At 36.0% G+C, this 24,641-nt stretch overlaps 1 protein-coding gene across 2 annotated transcripts; it reads left to right on the top strand.

The window, feature by feature from the left end:
- The first annotated feature begins 5,460 nt into the window (after nt 1-5,460).
- LOC127878966 (uncharacterized) lies at nt 5,461-13,514 on the top strand. 2 transcript variants are annotated; one of them, XM_052425530.1, is made up of 11 exons: nt 5,461-5,743; nt 6,147-6,183; nt 6,381-7,462; nt 7,670-7,805; nt 8,391-8,550; nt 8,702-8,847; nt 9,135-9,219; nt 10,112-10,229; nt 11,200-11,442; nt 11,777-11,937; nt 12,296-13,514. In XM_052425530.1, the coding sequence occupies exons 1-11, from the start codon at nt 5,714-5,716 to the stop codon at nt 12,477-12,479; spliced, it is 2,382 nt and encodes a 793-aa protein (XP_052281490.1). In that variant the 5' UTR covers nt 5,461-5,713; the 3' UTR covers nt 12,480-13,514. The 2 variants fall into 2 exon arrangements, with proteins under 2 accessions (XP_052281490.1, XP_052281491.1); XM_052425531.1 differs by having other exon boundaries at nt 5,718-5,743; nt 6,147-6,238.
- The last annotated feature ends 11,127 nt before the right edge of the window (nt 13,515-24,641 follow it).

Here is a 24,641-nt window from a genome sequence, read left to right as displayed (position 1 = left end):
GTTGTGTGCATTTGTCATTATGTTGTATGCATTTGTTAATATGTTGTGTGCATTTGTCATTATAATGTGTGCAATTGTCATTATGTTGTGTGCATTTGTCATTATATGTTATGTGCATTTTAGTAACTTGTTCTGTACTAACGACATTTCGTTCTGTGAATTTGTCATTGTGTTATGTGCATTTACTAATTCGTTCTGTTCAAACGACATTATGTTTTGTGCATACATCATTTCATTATGTGTCAACGTCGTTATCATGTTCGGATACATTACACTGGGCAATAAAAGAGATAACACCGGTGCGAAAAAATTGTATGTATAGGTGTGTGCGCGCGTGTGTGCGTGTGCGTGCCTGCGTGAAGTGTGTGTGAAGTGTGTGCATATGGGAAAATGTAATCAACGAGAAATTAATATTCTTAAATACTTTCTGTAAATGAATAATTGTTCCTTGAGACCATTTCAATATTGAAAGAGAAATTAATAATATAAGAGAAGTCATGCAATAGAGTTGCTTTTCATGAATCTTCTATAACACTGTTACAGTACTCTTACGTCCGTCAAAGTCTACATGTTTCGCATGATGATGCAGAAATGCAATATACTAGTACATACCATAGTTGTTTGAAGGCCTCATTGAAAATAAGATTGCCATTGTTAAACTGTTTGCATGACTTTTTATCAATGTGTTGTCTTAATGAGTTACCTTCAGAAAATAAAGAGATTATTATTATTATTATTATTATTATTATTATTGTTATTATTATTATTATTATTATTATAATCAATTGGATAATTAATATTGGATATATTGACTACTTAGAGTTAATAACTTACACCTTATTTGCATACACCTCATTGTCTTGATAAATAGTATTAAAGGGGCATTTTCACGTTTTGGTAAATTGACAAAATTAAAAAAGTTGTTTCAGATTCGCAAATATTCGCTTTAGTTATGATATTTGTGAGGAAACAGTAATACTGAACATTAACCATGCTCTAAAATATCAATTATATGCATCTTTTGACGAATTGAAAACCTGAAAATAAATTATAAAGCGTTGCAACGCGAAACGATTGAATAATTTGGAAAGTTCTGTTGTTGTCGTTATATTTTGTGAAACTATGAGGATTGCTTATATAAAGTGAAAAATACAAGCTCTCATAGCATGAGCACGGATGGTCGAGTGGTCTAAGCGGAAGACTTTTACATCTAGGACTCCAGGGGTCAGTTGTTCGAGTCCATCTGAGGGTTACTTTTTTTTCTTTTTTTAATTGTGTTCTTGTTTTTTACTTGAGATTTTTATGTCAAATGTTTACATTTATCAATATAAAGCATTTAATGGTACACTTCAAAACATGCCAAAATCTGTTTTAAAAGGCCCCTTTAACTTACAGCTAGCAATATAGGTCGAAAAGAAATTCAAGACCAGACAAAGACACATTTGCATCTTTAATTTCGGATCTCTAGATTTACCGAGAGAGCGCGCTTTCGGTAATCGAACCAAAAGCGCAATAGACAGATGCGTTACCTATACAATATTATTAGCATTAGCTATGTCAATATGTATTAAAGTGTGATAGGTTGTTGAAGTTCATTGAAATGCAAATACGTTATCCTGATTTATAAATATTGTTCCATCGTGCCAATAGATTCTGATCAATGAAATTGTGTATAAAAGCAAAAATAATGAAATTATGAAAGGAATTTAACAAGTTTTCTTTAATGACCGATTCATCAAATTAACAAGAATCCGAACCAATAAACAGAATGTATTCAGCACAAAACAACAAAATTACAGTCTAAATGTATTAGTGAGACAAGTAGAATACATATAACATGTTCAATTAAAAAATGTTTCCGTAACGTTAGCAAATAATGTAAATCCTAAAAAACTCAATATCTTTTAAAAAAAAGATTGCTCAAAACTCTATTTTACTATATAACATCTGGCACCTATGGTATTTTTACCACTTTACTTCTGGCATTTTTACCTCTGGCATGTTTACCTATGGCATTTTTACCTATGGCATTTTTACCTATGGCATTTTTACTTCAGGCATTTTACCTATTTTACAAATAACTAAGTCGACTTAAAGTATGATTTCTATTTTTGTTTTATCAACAATGAAAGTCATGCGCAACGGCTGCCCCGATTTCTATGTGTTTGCATGGGAAATCCGTGCGCAGCTCGTTGACCGATAGCTTACGTACTCTAAACACCAGTGTTGACGAACGTCTAGCGAAGACGTTCCGATTCGCTAACGTATTGAAACGCAGATAAACAAATGGTCGACATTTTTGTTTTATCGCTACACATTTAAACATGTCCAGCCTCTTCCGACAAAAAAAAACTTATCGCAGAAGTTGATAACGGTCATAAACGCATATATCCGAACACACAATGAAGCAGAACCTACTAATTCTTTTTGGAACAAATTTTTATCCCCACGTTTTTCGGAGAAAAAGTGGGGATATTGTATTGATGTGCGTCTGTCCGTCCGTCCGACCTGGCCACCTGCTCCTCATACACTATTAGCACTAGAACCTTGAAACTTACATACATGGTAGCTATGAGCATTTGTGCGACGGTGACAGTGACGGAATTTTGATCTGACCCCTGAGTCAAAAGTTATGGGGGTTGGGGCGGGGCCGGGTTAGAGATTTTCACTCATTTTTTAATGTTATTTTACATTAACTTCTTCATTTTTGCACCGATTAATACAAATTGATCCTTAGCCTATCTTATGACACTAAGGTAAATCTCAACTATGCATAGCCCCATTACCAACCCTGGGGCGCCCCGGCCACATAGGCCACGCCCACCCAAAATTGCCTTTTACTATAATTTCTTCATTTCTACACCGATTCACTTCAAATTCATACTGAACCTCTCTTATGACAATACGGTCAATTTCAGCTATGCATGGTCCCATTACCAACCCTAGGACACCCTGTCCACTTAGGCCACGCCCACCCAAAATTGCCTTTTACTATAATTTCTTCATTTCTACACCGATTCACTTCAAATTGATACTGAACCTCTCTTATGGCAATACAGTTAATCTCATCTATGCATGGCCCCATTTCCAACCCTGGGGCGCCCCGCCCAAATAGGCCACGCCCACCCAAAATTGCCTTTTACTAAAATATCTTCATTTCTACACCGATTCACCTCAAATTGATACTGAACCTCTTTTTTTGACAATACAGTCAATCTCAACTATGCATGGCGCCATTACCAACCCGGGGGCGCCCCGCCCACATAGGCCACGCCCACCCAAAATTGCCTTTTACTATAATTTCTTCATTTCTACACCGATTCACTTCTTATTGATACTAAACTTCTCTAATGACAATACGGTCAATCTCAACTATGCATGGATCCACTACCAACCATTGGGCGCCCATGGGTCAAACATGCGGCGTGGGGATACGCGTCGGCCTCTGCCGCGCCATTTCTAGTTCTGAATTGCTTCTCGTCAGTATATTAAAGTAAACGTCCGTGAAGTTCGTTTTCGTGTGAGGAGGATATTCGGTTTTCGCCCGAAACAAAGAAAAATAAATCCGAATGCTTATTTTTGTGTTTCTTTTTATCAATATGTGTGATTGATGATAAACATACCACGTGCACATTTGTACTTCTGAAATGTTAGGTGCCCATGTGCTTCAAACACTTGGCCCTTGATGCTGTAGTGGAACTGTGCAGTTGCCCTGTAATTTTTAGCAGTCAATAATTACGAAAGTATCCGGTTTATTAGGAGTACGATATATAAATATAACGGTCAATGAGTCGTTTTATCGAGCTGTTAAGTATATGTCTTTCATTTTCTTCGACAACAGTTAACCCATTCATGCCTAGCGTATAGAAAAAAGGCCTTGGCAAACAGCGTAGACCCCGATGAGTCTCATCAGGGTCTGCGCTGTTTGCTTACAGGAATTTATGTAAGAAATATTCTAAATATAGAAATAAATATACTAGACATCCATAATTTTGGAAATAAATTGATCCAATTTAGAAGGAAGGGTGAGTCCACTAGGCATAAATGGGTTAAGAAACGCAATTATTGAAACGGAAACAACAGCAACACTGATGGACGCAACTTCCTCGACCGAAAATTCATCATTTATTAACACTTTAAAAACAAAAGGTGCATCGGTGTAACCGTAGGCTCTTTAACTTGACTGAACTACTTAACTGTAAATTGTGCAAAACAGTGATATGTATACTATTTTGAGCCACGTACGTAATAAACCTTACAGAAGATCTGTCAACATGTTATTATCAAAAATATCAGTGTTAACCAGTCATGTCAATAACAGGAATTTTCCGTCAGATACAGGGTGACCTCTGTGAGCTATACATGTATTTTTTATCGTAGGTTCAACGAGGAAACTTTCAGTGCAGTGAATCCAAATCGGAAGCTTTCAATAATACATGTTTCGTACAGTTTTAGATAAGGGATTCTTTGTATAGCTTATGCACTGAACAGACTGTCTTAATGTCCATTTGATAAAATGTGATATCGGGATAGCGAATATTTGTGTGAAATTGTCAATTTTTGAAGAAAAAAAATCTTTTCAGAAAAGTTGATTAGTTAAATCGTTAAAATTTGATTATTTTTCATTCAAATGATGTTTTTACTAATTTATATCATAGACACATCACGCTAACCATCTGTGCCATCTGTACTCAGTTCTATGTTTTTTAAATGCATTGCATGGCTACCTTAATTGCACAATAAAGGTTTACGGCAATAGAATTTGTTCGCATCAAAAATTACGTGCGAGCTTTCGGATTGCACTCCCGGTGTACTCGTCATTGTATTTAAACTCATATTAAAATGTCTGTTTTGCATCAAATCACATTATTGTGTATTAAATTATAAATTTGAATGGATAATCCGCAATTATAGGAATAATGGTAGGTGTCTCATCGAGATGAATACGGCTTTATGTCAGTCATCCTTTGACGTTGCTGTTGTTAAAGAGTTTAATTCCTTCTGCGCCTACGGCTTTATTTAATAACTCAGATCTTTGACTCATCAGATGGTAAATTTTATTGCAGGAAAATTACAGGGGCCATGATATATTTTCAAAGCATAGATATCCTTATTTTGGATTTTTTTTGTTTAGAGTTTGTAGTCCTTCTGTGCCTAAGTCTTCATTATTTGAAAACTCTGATATTGGCTCATCGGATGGTATATTTAAACGCATGAAAATTACCATAGGCATGAGATGTTCTTAAAGCCTAGCTATCCATATATTTTTGAACTACATTTTTGAAGCATATGTGTATGCTATTTTTCTGTCATGGGTGTGCGAGTGTATACCATAATTTGTAAAATAAGAGATTCGTCTGCCATCTGATGTCGTATGATGTCAAAGTCCGCAAATGCACGTCAGTACTTTTTAGCTAATATAGAAAAGTCGCGTTCCAAATTTGTTTAATATAACTATTGAATCGTTCACTTCTGTTCGACTATTGAGTACGTTTGATCGCAAACAATCAGGAACATATCCTACTGTGTAAACGTGTAATAATAGTTAAATTCTCGAAATAGTAATACACGAAAACATGTATATGTAATACGATAAGGGCCGTATGCAATGGCCGTTGAAGTTCATCGCAGACCAGCCATTTGTAGGTAATTTGTCAAATGAAGTCTGCTGTCACATTTTGGGACACACATCTTATCAAATTTCCATCACAATATGTCGAGGATAAGGACGCTCCTTGTCGTGGTAAGTTAGGTATTTGTCTTATTTAATTCAATATATCCATTCATCATTTATTTGTCTAATTAGTACCTGTTTCAATTAATAGATTTTCTTGAACTTGATTTTACAGACGTGTATTCTAGAAATGTATTGTACAATCATTACTTTATGCACAATTAATAAGGATGCGCATTTGTTGATGACAATAAAAAGGATAGTATTTGTTGTCTTCAAATTGGTAATTAATAGAAAAAGACTTTTTAATTCCATGTTTATTTAATTGAGTTATACATTTTGTAATAACAATAACACAACTGCTTTATAAAGCCCATTTATGCCAAAATGAAAATATTTGTTATAGCAATATAAAGCAACTGCACTATATCTTGCGCCTTAGCCTTTTTCTCAATGTGATGACCTCTTTTAGATTGCGCTGTGGTCGGCTACAGAAGCAGATTCGACATGTGAGTCATTTAAAGAAATTTTACCGGTTTAGGTATATAAAAAGATGGTCCACTGGTATGTTTAAACGATACTACCCCATTCACCAACCTAACTAAAATCGGAATGATCGAGTTTGATTTTTTTTCTTAACACCCGATTCATTTAAATAAATGTAAACAAGTCTTTAACATGTGAAAGTTTACGTATTATTTCACAGATTACCATGGTCGCAAATTCGTGTTTGGAATACCAGAAAATAGCAGCCCTGATGGTACAGACGTAAAGCTGCACATTTCAAGCATGTTCGATGCCCATGTCTCCGTCTCTGTGTCTGGTATCGGGTTCCTTTCAAATCTAACAACAGGTGCACAATCTTCACGCGTTGTAACTTTACCTTACAGCTGCATAGCAGTTGGAAACGGGGTATCAAAAAAAGCCATTCACATTGAAAGTGATCGGTCTATATCTGTGTATGCAATGATTCGCGAGAAGTTTTCTTCCGACGGGTTTCATGCCTTACCTGTTACCTCATCGTCCACCGATTTTTTTGTAATGTCTTACCTGCCCACAATGGGCGGAAGTGAATTTGTAATAGCTGCATCAGAAGATGATACCCAGGTCGATATCCATCTGAACTTTTCCGGTGCCGCTTTAACTTTCAATGGCAGAAGTTATTCAAGCAGAGACAAGATTCGTGCAACACTGCAATCCATGGACGCATTACAACTACAACACTCTTCGGACTTGTCCGGTACAAGAATCTCCAGTGATAAGCCTGTTTCAGTCACTTCTGGAAACATATGTGCGGACATTCCTCATGGTGTATCGTCATGCGATTACATTGTGGAACAAATGCTTCAAGTAAAGGATTGGCAACATGAGTACTTCACAGCTAAACTTAAAAGCAGGGGGCATAACCGATTACGGGTACTATCTGGAACAAATAATAATCACGTGAATATAGGTGGCAATCAAGTAACCTTAAATCAAGGTGAAACCATTGAGCACGTACGTTCAGAAGATTCAGCTACACGAATTACAGCAACATATCCGGTAATGGTTATGCAGTATTGTGAGGGAACTGAGGCGGATTCTGCTACTGGAGATCCTTGTATGATATGCATCCCTGGCGTCAATGGCCAAAGTAGTGATTATGTATACGAAACCTCTTCTCCCTTCGCCGCACATTACGTCACAATTACCATAGGTACAGACGATGCAAGTGGACTTTTAATAGACGGAACTGTTGTTCTTCGATCGGATGAACTACGGATTATGGATTCAAACAATACAAAATCGGTAACTTAAACACGCTTATTATGTGAACTATGTTAAAAGAATTACTTAAGCGAAAACGATTGGATGTTTAATTGCTCAGTATATATGTATTGCGCAATGGTATTTAATGAAAGCTTTCCCGTTTTCAAATATCTCCTACTGCAGTACCTTTGCTGAAATAAAGTACATGATTATGCTATGTTAAGCTCTAAAATGCATGTATTGCAGTACAGCGTCATCCGAATATCCGTTTCGCAGGGTCAACACAATATCAAGCACATTGGTCACGCGGGGTTTGCCGCAATTGTTTACGGGTTCGGTCCGTATGAATCGTACGGATACCCATTGGGACTTGGAACACATGGTATATGTTTTGGCCTACATGTGTCGTAAAACCTATTCTACACGTTAGCGTCATTACACGTCGTTTTTTCGACGCTATTTCATGGGATTAAAAATCACGCCATGGCTATAGTGCCGACTCTTACATAATGTAAAAATCGACCAAGCAAAGTTGAGAGTGTACACATTTTGTGACAAGGGCGGCCCTTCAAACCAGAATAGCCTATCTTCCTATAACACTCGTATTTCATTTTTTTGAATTTTGGTAAATTGTGATCTTTTAAATATTGATGTTTTAAAGTTAGTTTCGCACCAGGATATAAATTTAAGAATTTAATCAGATTCTTGAAAGACATTTATGTAGTTGACAGAAAAATACGCGCGAACAAAACATCACTTTAACATAGATTTAAATGTTTTAAACACTATATTCAGTAAATCGAAATTCAAGTTGCTAACAAATAAAACATGTCATTTGAAATGACATTAGTGATTATATTATTTCCATTGCAAATGTACACTCTTATAGAACTATATATCGGCTCTAAGACCGAAGGCAGTCAATGGTGTGAGTAAACGTTGCGTGTACTGTTTCTTGATTTGCAAGGTCCTGAAGCGATCCGTTTGACAAATGGGACGAGTTCAAAGTCAGGTGTTTTAGAAGTCAATGTTGATGGTCACTGGTTTGGCATCTGTGCGGGCGGGATCTCGACCACGGAAGTGCATGCTTTGTGCGGAAGACTTGGTTATGACAAGTATGGCCTTCCGTAAGTAAGACATATTTTAGATTTGTCATTTAAATCCATATCATTTTAACCATTTAAATCCATCCATAACGATTACAGCGACGTTTTGCTGTCATGAAAACATTTTCCAACAACTGTCGTTAAAAGTTATTGTATATGTGTTTTGCTTAAGGTCCCAGTCGATATCCGCCGTAAGTACTCCGACACCAATGAGCACATTGCATGCAATTCGTTGTGATGTCTCTCCGCAGTCTATAGATACATGTACATTCACCAAAAACACGGGCACATGCACCAACGCCGTCCATGTTGACTGTAGTAGGTATTTGTTCGAGTTTGTATACAGTTTATTTCATAACATAAGAGTAAGGCTCAAAGCCCATGACTACACATATAGTACAAACATATATTCGCAGTATAAATATTTCACTATGTAGATTTTAAATGTATTCACAAATAGTTCATAACTGGGTACAAAACTGTAACACAGCGATGCACGGACTGATCCTATTGACCTAGACCCTTCAAACATACGCCGCTGTCTCAGATGATCTCAATACATCACTTACGGTCACGGCGGCTTTTATTGATTAACTGCCTTTCAGCCCCAACGTTGAACGAGCTTGTCACTGTCTCGTGTACGTCCACTAATTGGCACGTGGATGTCGACATGGACAAACTGAACTACAGGTGAGTAATTTAAGCAGGCCAGATAGTTTTTAGGTTTATTTGTTTGGATTAATTGATTAAGAACGCATTGAATGCTAATAACCATGCGATTATTTCAATTTATATGTAGTCCTAAAAACCTTATTATCCAGTACGTGTCCAGTCCATGCATTTTATCAGATTTTATCTACCTATAAACGCTGGACAAACACATAAAAAATAACACACTAAGCTTTGATTATGTTACCCGAATCATGCGAAACTTGGTCTAACGCCATATGCGACCAGAGTTGCTCCAGCCGGCGCAGTCTGGTCATGAGCTACCCCTCAGTCAGTGAGACCACGAAAGTTTGGTCAGGAGTTACGCTAACCGCATATGGCATAAGACGCATTTTGGTTTGACGGTTTAAACCCCCAATGCTTTGCATTAACCGTTCCAAGACGGTGACCCCAGCTTTATTCTTATATGTGTTTATGTTGTTTTATATTGTGCTGTTTTGTACTGTTTAGGCAATTGGTCACTTACCTTAAATAAAGGACCAAATAATTGTATATTCAGTTTTGTAATGAGAATGCAATACTGCTCCAGCAGCTGAAGTTTCACTTCTTTATATTTACGCGACTCATATTGAGTTGTAAAGTTTAACCGAGACTTATGTTTGCAACCAAAATCTACGAGACTTATGTTTGCAACCAAAATCTAACGGAGTTTATGTGAAAGTATCATCTTTGCTCCTAATGACTTTGAGCAATGTTTTCAAACGCATATCCTTGGATGATTGGCGTTGACGTAAACTCCATTTTCATTTAGCTACATATTTTAAATTATGAAAGTGTCAGTACTGCATACAAATACAATATAAATAGGTAACTGCAAAAAGCAATTTACCCGCCTATGTACATAAATATTCAGATATCCCGGTTCATTATCCACCGACATATATTTCGGCGACAATTCCTGCCTTGGTACCGAGGTTGGACGTCACCTCATATTCGATTACGACATTAACCGCTGCCTGACAACCGACTCGGTAAAGATTTGTCCACGTCACTTACACATGTTAAAGGATCACCGTCGATAACTCGGATATTTGTAGCTCAATATTTTCAAAACAGCGCTCATATTTGAGGGGAAATTGCCTGGCCAGTTGTATGCGTGCACTTATGCACATATCGTCCCATAGGTCCATAAAGGTATCACGTGCCTTCTAATTTCAATGTAACATGGTACCGTTTTGCACCAAGGGGGTGATATGCATGTAAGAATTGTTTGTTAAGTAAAGCCTGTGGTTATTAACACTACAGAAATAACATTGAGACTTGTCTTAAAATTTCCGAAATTTGATACTTTTTTTTATGTTGTTATTTTAACTTTTGCCTTGTTTACGTTAAATGTATAAATGTGAATGGACTAAAACAGTCAGACACAGGAATTTGAGTTGGTGTATACAGTGTACATGAAACTTCATAGACGCGTTTCTTTAAGGGAATAGCAAAGAGTGCATTAAGTTAAAACAGGCACGATCTTCCATAACACTCCGACTGAATGGTATACGCGATCGTTGCCAGTTATTAATGCGCTTATTCGAAAGTTGAACAAAATTTCGAAGCTTATCTGTAAAAATACTTATTCGTCGCAAAATGGTTACGTAAATGTATATACATTTCATACGTATTGTTTTTTTCAGTAGATTCTAAAGATATAATACAAACATTATAATCTCCTTTGATAAGTAATTATAATCGAGCTTTGTTCAATTCTAGAACTGAGAAATATCCACTGATCAACCGAAATATATTTGTTTGGCATGAAAATATACCAGACATTTATGATTGCTTTGACGCAATATACTGGTGATCTACCTACACAAATCAAATGCTAATAAGCAATGAACATACGTTACAAAGCACCTCCAAAAAGAGGTGTGCTTTGATGATAACAGGCCATTTACTAATAATTTCTATGATATAATAATTATTTCGTTCATAATACTTTTACAGTCAAGCGAAAAAGAAATACTCTACAAGAACCAACTTGTTTACGCTTACCATGACCCAAAATTTACATTCATCATTCGAAACATCAATTGGACGCTTGATGTCAACTGTCACATTCAGAGAAACCAATCCATTGACAGTCACGTGACCTACAACCAAACCACGGGTGGTAATCAAGGCTCTCTCAACTCAACGCTTGCATACGAAATAGAGACACAGTTTTTCATTGACCCAAATTTCCAACAGGTATCTAACATATAAACAAATACTTCACGTTTTTTATGAGCAAAATAAAGACACTATTCTAGTTTCCAATCAGCTTTAATACACTTACACTTTAGCATTTTGTCAGAAGGGGATCCTGTATCTAATGGTATATAAAACAACAGTGTATGGGTCACATGTAACATTATTTTTATTCCAAAACAAATCCGACAAGGTTTTAAAACAAATATAAAACATATTGAAACATGTGTTTTCAAAATGCTGCCAACTCATTGTTGACAGAAAACGAAATCAATCTACATTTCTTATAAAAATGTAACAAAACACAAATTGCTTAATGTTGCATGTATTAAAGCAAATATCCGGTAACCCGCTGGACGTCGGGGTCGGTTCGAACGTGTTCGTGAAAACATTCGTGCAGAACGTGGAGTGGACTGTGAAAATGAGGCTTCATTCCTGCTACACGGACCCAGCCATTGGAGGAGCCGGGGGAAGATATTACCTAATCAAGAATGGGTAATGGAATAATTACACTATATTTATACGTAGTTTTCATAGATTAATACAAATGTATCACAATCTTCTCAAACTTTGATACAATGTATGCACTCCGTTTGTCCTTCAGTCAAACTGAACACATAACACTAATTTTCAAAACTTTATAATTACCTATTTTTTCATTTTGATAGTACTTTCAAAACAAAATCTAAAACGGTTACACAGTCTTTATTATCACGGCGGTAGATTACATAATACTGCATACTCGAAACTGGAGCTTATGAATGTATCAAAATGGAATATATCAACAGAACTGACATCGCTTAACAGACGTTTATATTTCTGCTACTCATGTATGATATGGTTTCTTGGGCAGGTGTGAAATGGACGCCAACACACATTTCCTGTCCCAGACTGACCACGAGACGACGTTCGTTTTCCAAGCTTTCCAAATGACCGGAACTGACCACCGGCTCTTTGTCAAGTGCGACGCCACATTATGTGATACCACCGATACCACTTCCTCTCAGCAGTGCGATCAAAATCCGCACTGCTCATAGTGATAAGAACTCGTCTACATTTTGCCTTCGGAAGATGTCCAATATGCGTTCTTAAATAATTGAATACACTTTGCTTCTATATGTTCATCAACGTCTGGCCTTAAGTCTTCTAAGTGCCCATCTTACATATCAACGTTTGATCTTGGTTTGAAAATTATCAATCTTAGCCCTCAATGTTTGGCTTTGATTCTGATATGTGATCAGCAAATCAATAACGGTTGACCTTAATTCCGATAAGTGTACATATTACCCATTTTAGTTTTTCCTTGATTCTGATATGTGTACATGTACATCTTATCCATCAACGCTAGGTATTGATTCTGATATGTGTATACCTTATCCATCAACGTTTGTCCATGATTCTGATTAGAGCCCATCTTATCCGTCCATGTTTGGCATTGATTTGAAAAGTGTCCATCTTATTCATCAACGTTTGGCCTTGTTGTGAGAGGTGTCAATCGTATCCATCAGCTTTTTTTACATACACGTTTGGAAATGGAAAATAATCATTTTGTTTAATATATTTTACTGCGTTTTCTTAGGCATACTGGGTTTGCGTTTTATTTTTTTAGGTATTCTAATTTGAGTTTTCGATCATTGTTCCTACATTCGATTATAATTGCGAAATCAGCACCTGTATACAGGTTTATAATATACTTAACAACAATATATGGAAGACGTGTGTAATTAAACATTCTCAAAGTGGGAAATATCATTTGTGAAGTTTGGTCGACCACGTACGACAACCCCACATGTAGTTTTTGAGAGGTAAATATAAACAAAAACTTGTTTTCCCAAGGAAACAAGACGTTAGTGACGTATTAAAGTTATCGCGCAATATTTTTGTTAACAGTTTTGTGGGTAACGTCTCAAAACGAGAACATTGTTTATTTTGTTGTTTACAAAATTGTTGTGTATTATACCAGTATACAAACGTTTAGTACATTTTATGACGTGTTAAATAACAATAGCTATTACAAAAACTGTAAGGGAAGTTGCATAAACTGTAAACAGAATTAACAAGTTATAACTCTTGTTAGTCCCTGTTGTTGTTTTGTTGTTGTTTTATACGTGTTTTTCTCTTTTTTTAAGTACCAAAGTAGGAATCAACAAACATGGTTAACTCTAATTTCTTAGGAACGTTCCATGCTGACGTGCTTCTTGGTAGTTGCAATCGACATTTACAAACGAAATATAAACAATATAAACTCTTAATTCAGTTCACCCCAAAATAAATTGTGTTTTTGTTTGTATTCATAACGTTTACATGTACAAAGAAAGGCAGTTGTATTGTTTACAGTGTACACAAACCGCAATTGGATTTACGAATCTTTCAATTTGGCCCTCATCATTTGTTCTTATACAATTGCTTTTGTGTATTAGTCTGGGAAACTCTTTTCCCGAAGGACCTTTGCAGCAATCCGATACCTCGAAGTGTTGAAAATAAGACGCTCGGATGTCATATATTTTCTTAACGGTGAAATATTAATCGTCTCTGATTTAATTACCCCATGTGGCTTTATTAAGGTTTAACACGTCGATTATGGGGCTGGCTACAGTTTCATTATTCCACTACACGGGAGGTGTTAATCCGCAACCCTTTAATTAGATTGTGCAGAATTTATAAACTGTTTAGTCCTCACGTCTGGGAACGCAGCTAATGCTCCTATTGCCAAACAATGTCTGCTTTGGTTCTGATGGTGTTAAGCGAACGTCTACCAAACGCTGGGTAATCTCATTAGTTTCTTACTCGGGTGTGAGCGTAGCAAAAGAAATAAACTAATGTGTTTTCTTCTTGGCGATTCGAGACAGTTTGATGGATTGAGCTGTACCTTGAAAAGAAAAGACCCCCATAATTTTGACAATTACCGGAAAAATGTGCAAATGTTGATCATTGTTTTGTTTCTAGCACTGGTTAATTTATTTGGATGTTTGCAGACACTTAGATGGGCTGATAATTGGGGAAATAAGTCCCAAAAGGCGCATCTTGAGATTTGCCGTTACACTGATGTTTGATTCTTTTTTGCCGCATTGTTTCTTGATGTGAAAATTATCTGACTAACAAACGGTGACAAGAAACTGTAAGGAATTTAAAATAATTGTTGGAAGCTTTTTTACAAGCGTACATATCTATACTGGTATTTTTTTTAAATTTGTATTGCACGTATTTATCTCATTTTCTACAATAGATGGAATAAAGAAATCAACTTATTCACATTGCGTGTACAGTCTGTGCTGGGAAAAAGGAAAATAATGGACATTTAGGTCTATTCAATTGATTCATTTTGGTAAAATGGCACCGGAAGTTGAGAAAATAGTTTGTCTCGTGCTCCGGAAATGTGTTTATTATCGGTAGTTCGTTTCCTATCGGAAGGCCCGGAAATTTTTTCGTGACAGACTGTGTATTTGTAAAACACTGGTTTAATGTGAATATATCACCGCAATGGTATTTACTAATGGATATTAAATAATTCCCTCAACAATATGTTCCCTGTGGAGTTACGGGCGTATAAGAGCAATACTTTCCATTTAGTGAAGGCTTTCCGTTCAAATTTTGTTCCCATGAATTAAAAATACATTTTCAGCAAGGTACATTTTAACAATGAGCTATGAAAAACGCGAATTTTGTTATTGTTTCTAAATGGCAGACATTAACAAGTAGATCACTAACATGATGTTTTTCTTTCATGAATAACTAAAGAACATTTCATATCACTTAAGATAAGCATTCGAAAAGTGAGTTTTCAAAAATTGAATTTTTCAATAACTATGCTGTAATAAAGAAAGGTGATAGTAATTTACCTTTTATAATTAAATGTTCCTGTGAGCCTGTTTTTATCTCTTATGATATAAAACCGCTGTTTTGCATAAGTAACCATATTGTATGATATTAATTTAACATTTAATGGATATGAAATGTTAGCTTAGTAAGTACGTTCAGCTTCAAACGAACCTTGAGATTGATGCCATGACAGGTACATTTTATTTGAAAACGAACAATATTTGCACACAAACAGTGGATATATTCTTTTTTTAAATTGCGTTATATGAAAACATAACTCACGTTGAGTGTCTTGAAATAAGGTAACATTTACTTACCGACAGCATAACGTGATGTCCTTTCAGTTACCAGGATAATAGTTTGGACCATGTTTTCCTATAAACCGATTGTTGCATTACGCCTATAACCAGTCCGCGATTCTTGTCTGAATAATCACCTTTATAAAACGTGACAGTTAATCCTCCATGCAACGCAGAGTAATGAAACTGTAATTAATAAGAAGCTGTTAATTAAGATTTGTTTCTTACAAATTCTACAAAATGAGATCATTTTCACTGATATGGAGGGAATGACGCTTAAATAATTGACGAGCCAAGTGTCGACAAACCGTACAAAGCTATTAGATAAACATATTTGGATTTAACTCAGAAGAGTGTTAGAACAGCAATTATCGTATCTCACGGAAAGTATAATTTAACTGAAGATGCACCGTGTTGTCCCACAGTAAAAAATGTCGTGTCGGAAAGGATAATTAATCCTAGAATTTAACATCAAGCTTTAATGCTATTACTAACAATTTATGGCACGGTGTTTGATGATTAAATGCAAATATTATTAAACACACTCTTCATCTCTTGACATACACGCGAGAGAATGATTTTAAGGCGTGATATGAGAAATGAAAAAATGTCGTGAAACGAGAAAACAACAAAAGAAACATTATATAACCATGCTATTTGACACATATGATCCTCACCACGTGTTTGACAAGCAAAGAATCAATCTCTAGTGCTTCATATATTATACTCGAAGGCATTTTATTACCAATAGGCATAATTATATTTTAAATAGACGCTTTTCTGTACATTTTAAGGCTATTGTACGATGTTACGCTTTGAAATAAACATCCGTACAAATGAGTCTTTATAAATACTACAGTCCTTATGAGAATTTGATGCGCATTCTGCACGATGTCTCCATATAATAATTCATGATTTGTGGTAGATGGCGAATTGACATTCATTTTTATAGTTACACCAAGCCCATGTGCGACACTTTGAAAATAACCCTTCCTGGAAGCCGCGTTTGGTCTCCATGGTAATCTGTTGCATATGAACTGTCCACTTTCATTAAAATTGAATTTTGGGCACCACAATTTTTTTCCTGAAACAAGTTTTGTTTGATATTTAAACTTCGAAAAATCTTATTTTGGTTGGGAAATCGGACCAGTTGCTACATTTCATTAGAGGGGGTTGTTTTTTTTCAGTTTACTGTCTCTATGATCGTAAAAGAAGAGACTGCATACAATATTATCCAAAAATCATCATTACGTTTTCAAGAATTCTCACTGATCTACAAGTGTTAAGTGACTAAGCACGCGACTGCAATAAGGTATGTTTCGCTGCTACAATGTACATTTGGACGCTTTCCTGACCAATAGAAACAGTACACGACATAGCAAGAACATGTGGATATTTTACTGTTTCACTCTTAAATCCAAAGGTCATTGAAGTTAAATACTCATAACAAGCCATTTTTTTATATTTCCCAATGATCATTTGGAAGAGATCATTTAATATTCAGCGATTTGATACTTATCCTCGGATCGACTAAGATCATGATGAAGACCGTGCGTTCTGCATCATAAGCAAATAAAATTATGTGTGTAATGCTATATATTCTCATTTACATGTTTACGTTAAAATTCAATGTCAATTGTAAAATATATGGGGTTTTTTCTTAGATGAGCCTTTTTTGAATTACAAGACATATTTGTCTTTTTAGTCATATAACACATTAATATACGTTTCAGTTTTAAAGCAGTATGTATGGTATTGATTTCTTTCAGTGAAAGTTCTATTGTATTCGCGTTATTTTTGACAACTTTTATAATAACATTACAATATTTAAAACACAATTAAGTTTCAATACGAACCTGTTAACATGTAATGGAATTTTATGATTTTTGCTAAACCTAAAAACAGTTTATTGAAAAACTGCTAATTATGTGTATGACATAAATCAATTTTGATAACTTGGCATTACATACAGTTTGTAACAGACATGATGTAGTATAAATAAACCATACTCAACCAAATGGACAGTGGCAATCCAGTCGCCCAGTATCTATAATTTCTCTTGAAGAATTGCTCCGACAAAATGTGGAAATCTATATTTTATTATTGTATGTCGTCTGAATTCAATACCAGAACATATATATGTGCCACCAACATATATGTTTTGTTTTCTCACGGTCATAGGAGACAATCAATTATTTATATGAATGATATGGCATTATTGCCGTAAGTGATTCGGCAATACTAAGGTCTGCATTCACGTTTGGCTGAATGACTCTCATTAGGCATTATTTTTTATGTACACTTCTAATCACATATATATATATATATATATATATATATATATATATATATATATATATATATATATATATATATATATATATATATATATATATATATATATATTATTTTATATATATATATATATAAAGATTATTGAACCAGTTTTCCAATTATGAAAATAAGTGATGTGTTGTCTAATGATGCAAGTTTCTTTTTTTATTAAAATAAACCAATATATAAGTTACTTCATTTTCTCCAACGATGCCTCTGCATACATTTTCCATTTTCTCAGCACTTACATACACGAAAAAATTGTTATTTCGGAAAGAATTCGTTATGCACTGGGCATATAAACATACACTGGAGAATAACAGGCAATGTTAGGAACAACATACTTGATTCACAGCAAAACAATACAAGCGATAACTTTGACATTTAATTTGAAAAAAAGGTTCTTTAAAACATCCGTATCAATGATGAATTCATTCACGACGGTTATTTCGTGTAAAACCTTTAACATATATATGTGTGAGCTGTGTTTGTCGTTTGAAAGTCAGGTAGCCAAATTTGTTTTGAAAAAAGGCAGTTTCAGAAGGGGAGGGGTAAACCAATATATATTTGGCAATTAATTAATTGTTAAAGATAAAACGCGTATATAAAATAAAATAATCGTGATTTATGTTAAATTATTCAGTACACATGCGAAAATACTGTATATTGTTTCGTACATCCAATTTTTCTCGAAGATCAAGTAATAACAGAACAGATTTGGGGGACGGTTTTCCTTCAATAACTTTTTTATTCCGACGTCTACGATTTTGAAAAAAAGGGAAGCGTAAATAATGAAGTGTCGAAAGAGCGTACTCATTTAAAAGAAGTATTAATATAAAGTGTATTAATGTAAGTCATTTCCAACTATCCTCACTTACACGCAGTCAGCTCCCGTATACGCATGCCCCCCCCCACCCCCTGTACGCTCAATGTCATATTGTGTAAAAGTAAAGCATAGGCTATGGCATCCGAAAGTCCCAAGTTCGATTCCCTTCGGAGGTAGGCCTTTATTTATTGCTATTATACTTATTTTAGACTATATTACAAATAGCATAGTGTTGTAAATTAATAAATTAAATTACATTTATTTATTTATTTCTCAAATTCCCATATTTTATAGTAAAAGTGTTTTCAATTCCAATATGTTTGTGAGTAATTCCTCCCTGTTTTATGTAGATTCCATGTAAAAAATGGTTTGCTAATGAACAATCCATTATTTATATAGTTAAACATACGTTTGCACAATTTCATCTATACTATATGGGTAATATATTATTCTGAATATCAATGCGTATGTGAGCAATGTGAACTGATCAAAATGGACTATTTCGGGCCCGATTGCTTTCGTTAATAAATAATGTTCTACATGGTATTCATACTTGTAAAGAGTTTATGGCATTTCTATTTTCATGCGATACTTTTTGTATAAACTTTCGCAACATATAACATTCTCATTTTTTAGCATTGTAACGTCATATTTAATGTGGGTTCAATTGGAAGTGAAGCTTGAACTTTATTTTTTTTGTGGTGAAACTAAAACATCGGTTGTTTTTTTTTTTTTTTCGAACAAGGATGTTATAAGAGGAAATGTCTTTGCTCGAACTTTGTATTTACCTTACGCCTTATGTTTTTATGAATTATTTTTAAAATGACTTACGACTAGAGATTGGTATGGTATTTGTTGGTTGTCTGAGGGGAGATAACATCACTTGTGTGCTAATATTTTCTGTATTCCACTTGTTACATCCCATTCGCTTTAATGAATGCAGGGGGAGGGGGGGGGGGGGCATGGATATACGGGAGCTCACCGGTTTTAAGTGAGGTTAGTTGAAACTTTCTTTTTTAAGAAACAAATGTATTTGTATAGACCCGCGTCATGCGAAAATGAGTCTTATGCCATATGCGGCTTGCGTAGCTATGACCCAGCCTGCGTATCTCGCAGTAGAGGTCACCATATGAGTGCACGAAACTGTGCGTGATTTACCGCGGGCAGCGCTGATCCTGACCAGACTGCGCAACTGAGCAGACAGGGCTAGCCAACGCGCCATAAGATCCATTTTCGCATGACGCGGCTCTAAAGGTATGATTTGAATGTGTTGAAAGAAAACTCCGTGTTAATCAAATATAAGAATACCATATATTTCGATGGTGAAAACATCAACTCATAATTAGCAATGTGAGGACACAAATGATGTGATCTCCCGTAGTATATTTTTTATTTACGTGAGGTTTGAACACACGTGCGTTTAATAACACACATTTCATGAGGTGAATATGCGACTAATAAGTGACAAAAAACAAAAACAATAATTTATTTATTTTTGTTTAATTTAATTATTTAAAACGTATTTTTCTAACTTCATTTCAAAGTCAGTATATAATACTTCAGCATTTCCGATCGACAGGACAGGGGCGTAGATAACCTCCAAACATTGGGGAGGCGGTTCAGTTTCTGTACTGGGAACATAAAGGGGTTCGTTTGAGAGGGTGGTTCAGAATTTTTTTTACAAATACAATTAATATGGTGCGTTTTTGGGGAACGTTCATGTTAATATAAATGCTCGATTTTTGTCTCACTCTCAGTGTGTCATGAAATCAGTGTGTCCAATGCCGCAGACGGAGACCCAGAAATCTCAACAGTTATTTTTTTCTTTTCATAAACTCGTGCTAATTAAAACATAAAATAAAGTAAATTTTGATGTATTTTAATGAAGGAAATTAACAAGTGGTATGAGAAATACTAACATTAACATTACATTCACAACATTAATATTTTATTACTGATGGACATGTTGAACACCTGAAATGGAAAGACTGAAATAAATAAGAAATTAAGTATTGTTAAGTTCACACAACAACCAATACAATACAAAAACATTTTCAATCAAATCAATGTTTTCACGCATATATTTACTCAAAATTGTTTTAAGTGGCAGTTACCTTTGAATTAAAGCGATCAATTAAAATTAAAAGAATAGCCTGTCCTTAATCAAAACACCGACAGTGCAATCACGGAAAAGAACAATAAAACAACTAACGCAATGACATTTACCCGGGCCCCTGGTTTATGACACCTAACAAGGGATATTGACATATCCCTATTGGCAACCTCGGAGCAGACGGAGAGGGGACACATGGCTTCTGCGCTGACGGCGCGTGATTACAAAAATACTGCTTTTGGGGCGGCGATTTTTGGGGGGATTTTGCTTAACGTTTTATTTATATAACGACGACTAGCCGAAATATTGGGGAGGCGGTCGTCTCCCCTGCCTCCCCATTACCTACGCCCCTGCAGGAGGGGTGGCCCTATGAAGATATAGGAAGTATACCAGGACGGCGGTACTCAGTACGCTCTATGTGCTGGCGAAACCGTTCTGAGGTTCGGGTCGACGGCTTGAGGCCATTAAAGCGGCGTAGCGCGCAAGGAGCGGGAAGAAGGTCTTTTTTATTATCAGCACTCTCTTGGCGGAGTATTCTTGTCATTTAAGGGCAACCAGACATGAATTGTCTTTAAATTGTCTTACAGTGCACATTTAGGTCGCAATGGCAATGGCTACCGTGCATTGGTCTATTTGGATTAAAATTATTTTGTTGGTGAATACCCGGGCATCCGAGGTAAATGTGACCTACTTTGGCTCGAAATTAAATATTTTTCCCTAAAAGGTCACATGTCAACTCTGCACATAATGTAGTCGTGAAGACTCAGTGATGTCCTGTTAATTAACTTCTGAATTACACTCACACTTTAAAGGAGCACTATGTACCATTTTTAGCAAATTATGTTGTGGTTCATTCTTTATTAGACTCGCAGACTTTTCCTTAGCGCCAACTTACGTTGAATTTCTTTTTTATCTTTGTTATCATAATTGCAGTTTGTATGAATCCTGTATAAAATTATAAGAGAGTGTAAATCAATGTCATTTTCCTATTTTTTTTTCAAAATTTAATACGTTAATAGCGCGAACAACTGGGATGCTTTCAGCGCTTTGATTTATGTCTATTAAGATCTAGTGGAAGCGCACTGGCTTTGTTAAACCTTTGTGGCAGATTGAGGCCGCTCTGCACCCTTACAACAAGAAACATTGAATATTATATTAAAATTAAATAATTTTTAATTAAACTATTTTTTTTCAAATAAAACAAGACTTTATAACCTAAATAACTCCAAAAACAATTCTTCTCTGGTAACACATTTCCAGTGGAAATTAAACGCTAATATAGACTTGTTAAGCATATTAACTATAAAATCTCCCGAAAACCATTCTTCACATTAACGATTTGGGTACATCTTGGCTCTCGTTTAATGTTTTTATCTTGACCTGTGTGAAGTATATGCTTGGCATCACTATTCTGGGTGAGTCTCGTATCTCCCATATTGCAGAAACATGTGTTAGGCCTTATGTGTCTCACCATCTGTACCGCAGTAGCTTAACTGGTTATCCTGAGTTTGAAATCATGAAATGTGAAGGTTTTGTTTCACTTAAATTAGATACATGAATCAAAGTTAATATGCGTAGGAACTGACCTCATAACTTATATAGACTGCACCGCTTATCAATTTAAGAAACCATGCCCCGATGTTTCAACATTATGGACAATCGGTTTACGTCTCTCATTATTATTACCTTAAATTACTGATATAAAAACAATATAGTATTTTTGTTAATAGTTGACTATCAATCTGAACGCTTCGGACAGTGGGCTGCACCACACCGTCGCCGTTATGGCGGAATTGTCCGAGGGTTCCCGATTGACTTGACCATGTATCTGTCGCGTCTGTATTTAGTCTTTAACACTTTATACATGCAAACGAAAAATCTAAAAAATAGCCAAGTAAGTCAGTTTTATTAGCAAATACATTATTACATAGACAAACAACATACATAAGACATGTAAGCCAACATACGCCAATCTTGGTAAAAACAGGCTAAGTGTGATGTATATACAGTGTGAGATAAAAGACAAGGGGAAGTTAGATAGAGTGTTTGGCTAGTTGAAACCTGAAGGTTTCAACTGAGCCAGCTGACAGGATGTCCGGTGGAAGGTTGTTCCATTCCTTGATGGTTCTCGGGAAGAATGATTGTTGGCGATAGAGGGTTCTGCAGGATGAGATGTGGAAGTAAAATATATTATTTGTTGGTTCTGACTTGTTTAGGTTTGGTTGGAGTCGATTTTCGGTTGGTATTTGTACTCGGTTGTTAACAATTTTATAGAACATTATTAGTCGTGCTTCTTTTCGTCGATCTTGGAGGGATTTCCACTTAAGGTCTTTTAGCATATCTGTGACGCTTGAGCGATTATTGGTATCTGTTTTGACGTATCTAGCTCCTCGGCGTTGGATCATTTCCAGTCTACCCGTGTCTCCCTTTTCGTATTGGTCCCAGATGGTGCAGGCATATTCCAATGATGGACGGACGCGTGACATATATGCTTGTTCCTTGATGGCTGTGGACGCAATGTTCAGGCTTCTTCGGATGAAGTTTAGGTTTCTGCTGGCTTTATTGCTGATGTTGTTTATGTGCTCACCCCAATCTAGTTTTCATTCAGTGTACATCCAATGTATTTTGTTGATTTGACATGTTCTAAAATGTGCTTATGGAGTTTATATTGATGGGTGATGGTGCGGGTTATTGAGATGACTTGACATTTTTCAGGGTGAAATTCCATTTTCCATTTATTTTCCCACAATGCTAGTTTGTAATTTTATGCAGTCTGTGTCTCCTGATATGGTAAGGTATGCAATGGTGTCATCTGCGAAAAGTCGAACCGTAGATTTAAGGCCGTCTGGGGTGTCATTTATGTAGTAGAGGAACAGGAATGGGCCGAGGACAGATCCCTGGGGGACGCCAGAGTCCACTTGTACTGTTTCCGAGCATTCTCCATCTAGCACGACTTTCTGTGTTCTGTTTGTGAGGAATGCTTGCATCCAGGCTAATTCTTTCCTTGTATGCCGTAGTGTTCGAGCTTGTGAAGGAGGAGGCCGTGGTGTACCTTATCGAACGCTTTCGAGAAGTCCATTACAAGGACATCGGTTTGGTGACCATTCTCCATGTTTTGGGTCACGTCGTCGGTGAACTCAAGGAGCTGGGTTTCGCAAGATCTGCCCTTTCGAAAACCGTGTTGCAGTGGGTAGAGTCAGTTGTTAGTTTCTGCATGTTTCACAATGTTGCTGGTAACGATATGTTCAAGTAGTTTGCAGCAGATGCAAGTTAGAGATATTGGCCTGTAGTAAGCTGGGTCATTTTTGCTTCCTTTCTTGTAAACTGGTGTTACGTTTGCCTTTCGCCAATCGTCTGGGATGGTGCTGGTGTCAATAGAGAGTTGGAATATGCTCGCAAGGATAGGTGATATTTCTATTGATAGTTCTTTCAGGACTCGTGGATTGATGTTGTCTGGGCCTGCAGCTTTGAAGGGGTTGAGTGAGTTGAGAAGTTTTTCTATTCCGACGGTGGATATAGTGATTTCAGGAGCAGGTGGAGGTTTAATGCTGTTCATGTATTTGTTGATCTTGAATTCTTCAGCGGATATGTTGGGACTTTTGGTGAATACTGATTGGAACTGTTTGTTGAGGATGTTGGCTTTTTGTTTTGCTTCAGAGTATAGTTGGCCCTTTTCAACTTAGTCATGTGATAGAGGAGTTGTCTTTTTTCTTATGTTTGATGAATGTCCAAAGTCGTTTGCTGGTAGAGCGGTTTCCAGTGTCTGATTCTTCTGGAGTTACTATGTTGTCTATGTAGGCCCAGTAGG

The sequence above is a fragment of the Dreissena polymorpha genome, chromosome 4 (genome assembly GCF_020536995.1).
Source record: "Dreissena polymorpha isolate Duluth1 chromosome 4, UMN_Dpol_1.0, whole genome shotgun sequence".
Lineage (NCBI taxonomy): Eukaryota > Metazoa > Mollusca > Bivalvia > Myida > Dreissenidae > Dreissena > Dreissena polymorpha.
Note: the sequence above shows the minus strand (reverse complement) of the source record. Positions and strands in the feature narration are given on the sequence as shown.

Excerpts from the sequence above, each read along its gene's own strand:
- LOC127878966 (XM_052425530.1), top strand. The coding sequence starts at position 5,714 with ATGTCGAGGATAAGGACGCTCCTTGTCGTG. Across the intron at positions 7,463-7,669 it reads ATTCAAACAATACAAAATCG|TACAGCGTCATCCGAATATC; the intron begins GTAACTTAAACA and ends CATGTATTGCAG. Across the intron at positions 11,938-12,295 it reads TATTACCTAATCAAGAATGG|GTGTGAAATGGACGCCAACA; the intron begins GTAATGGAATAA and ends TTTCTTGGGCAG.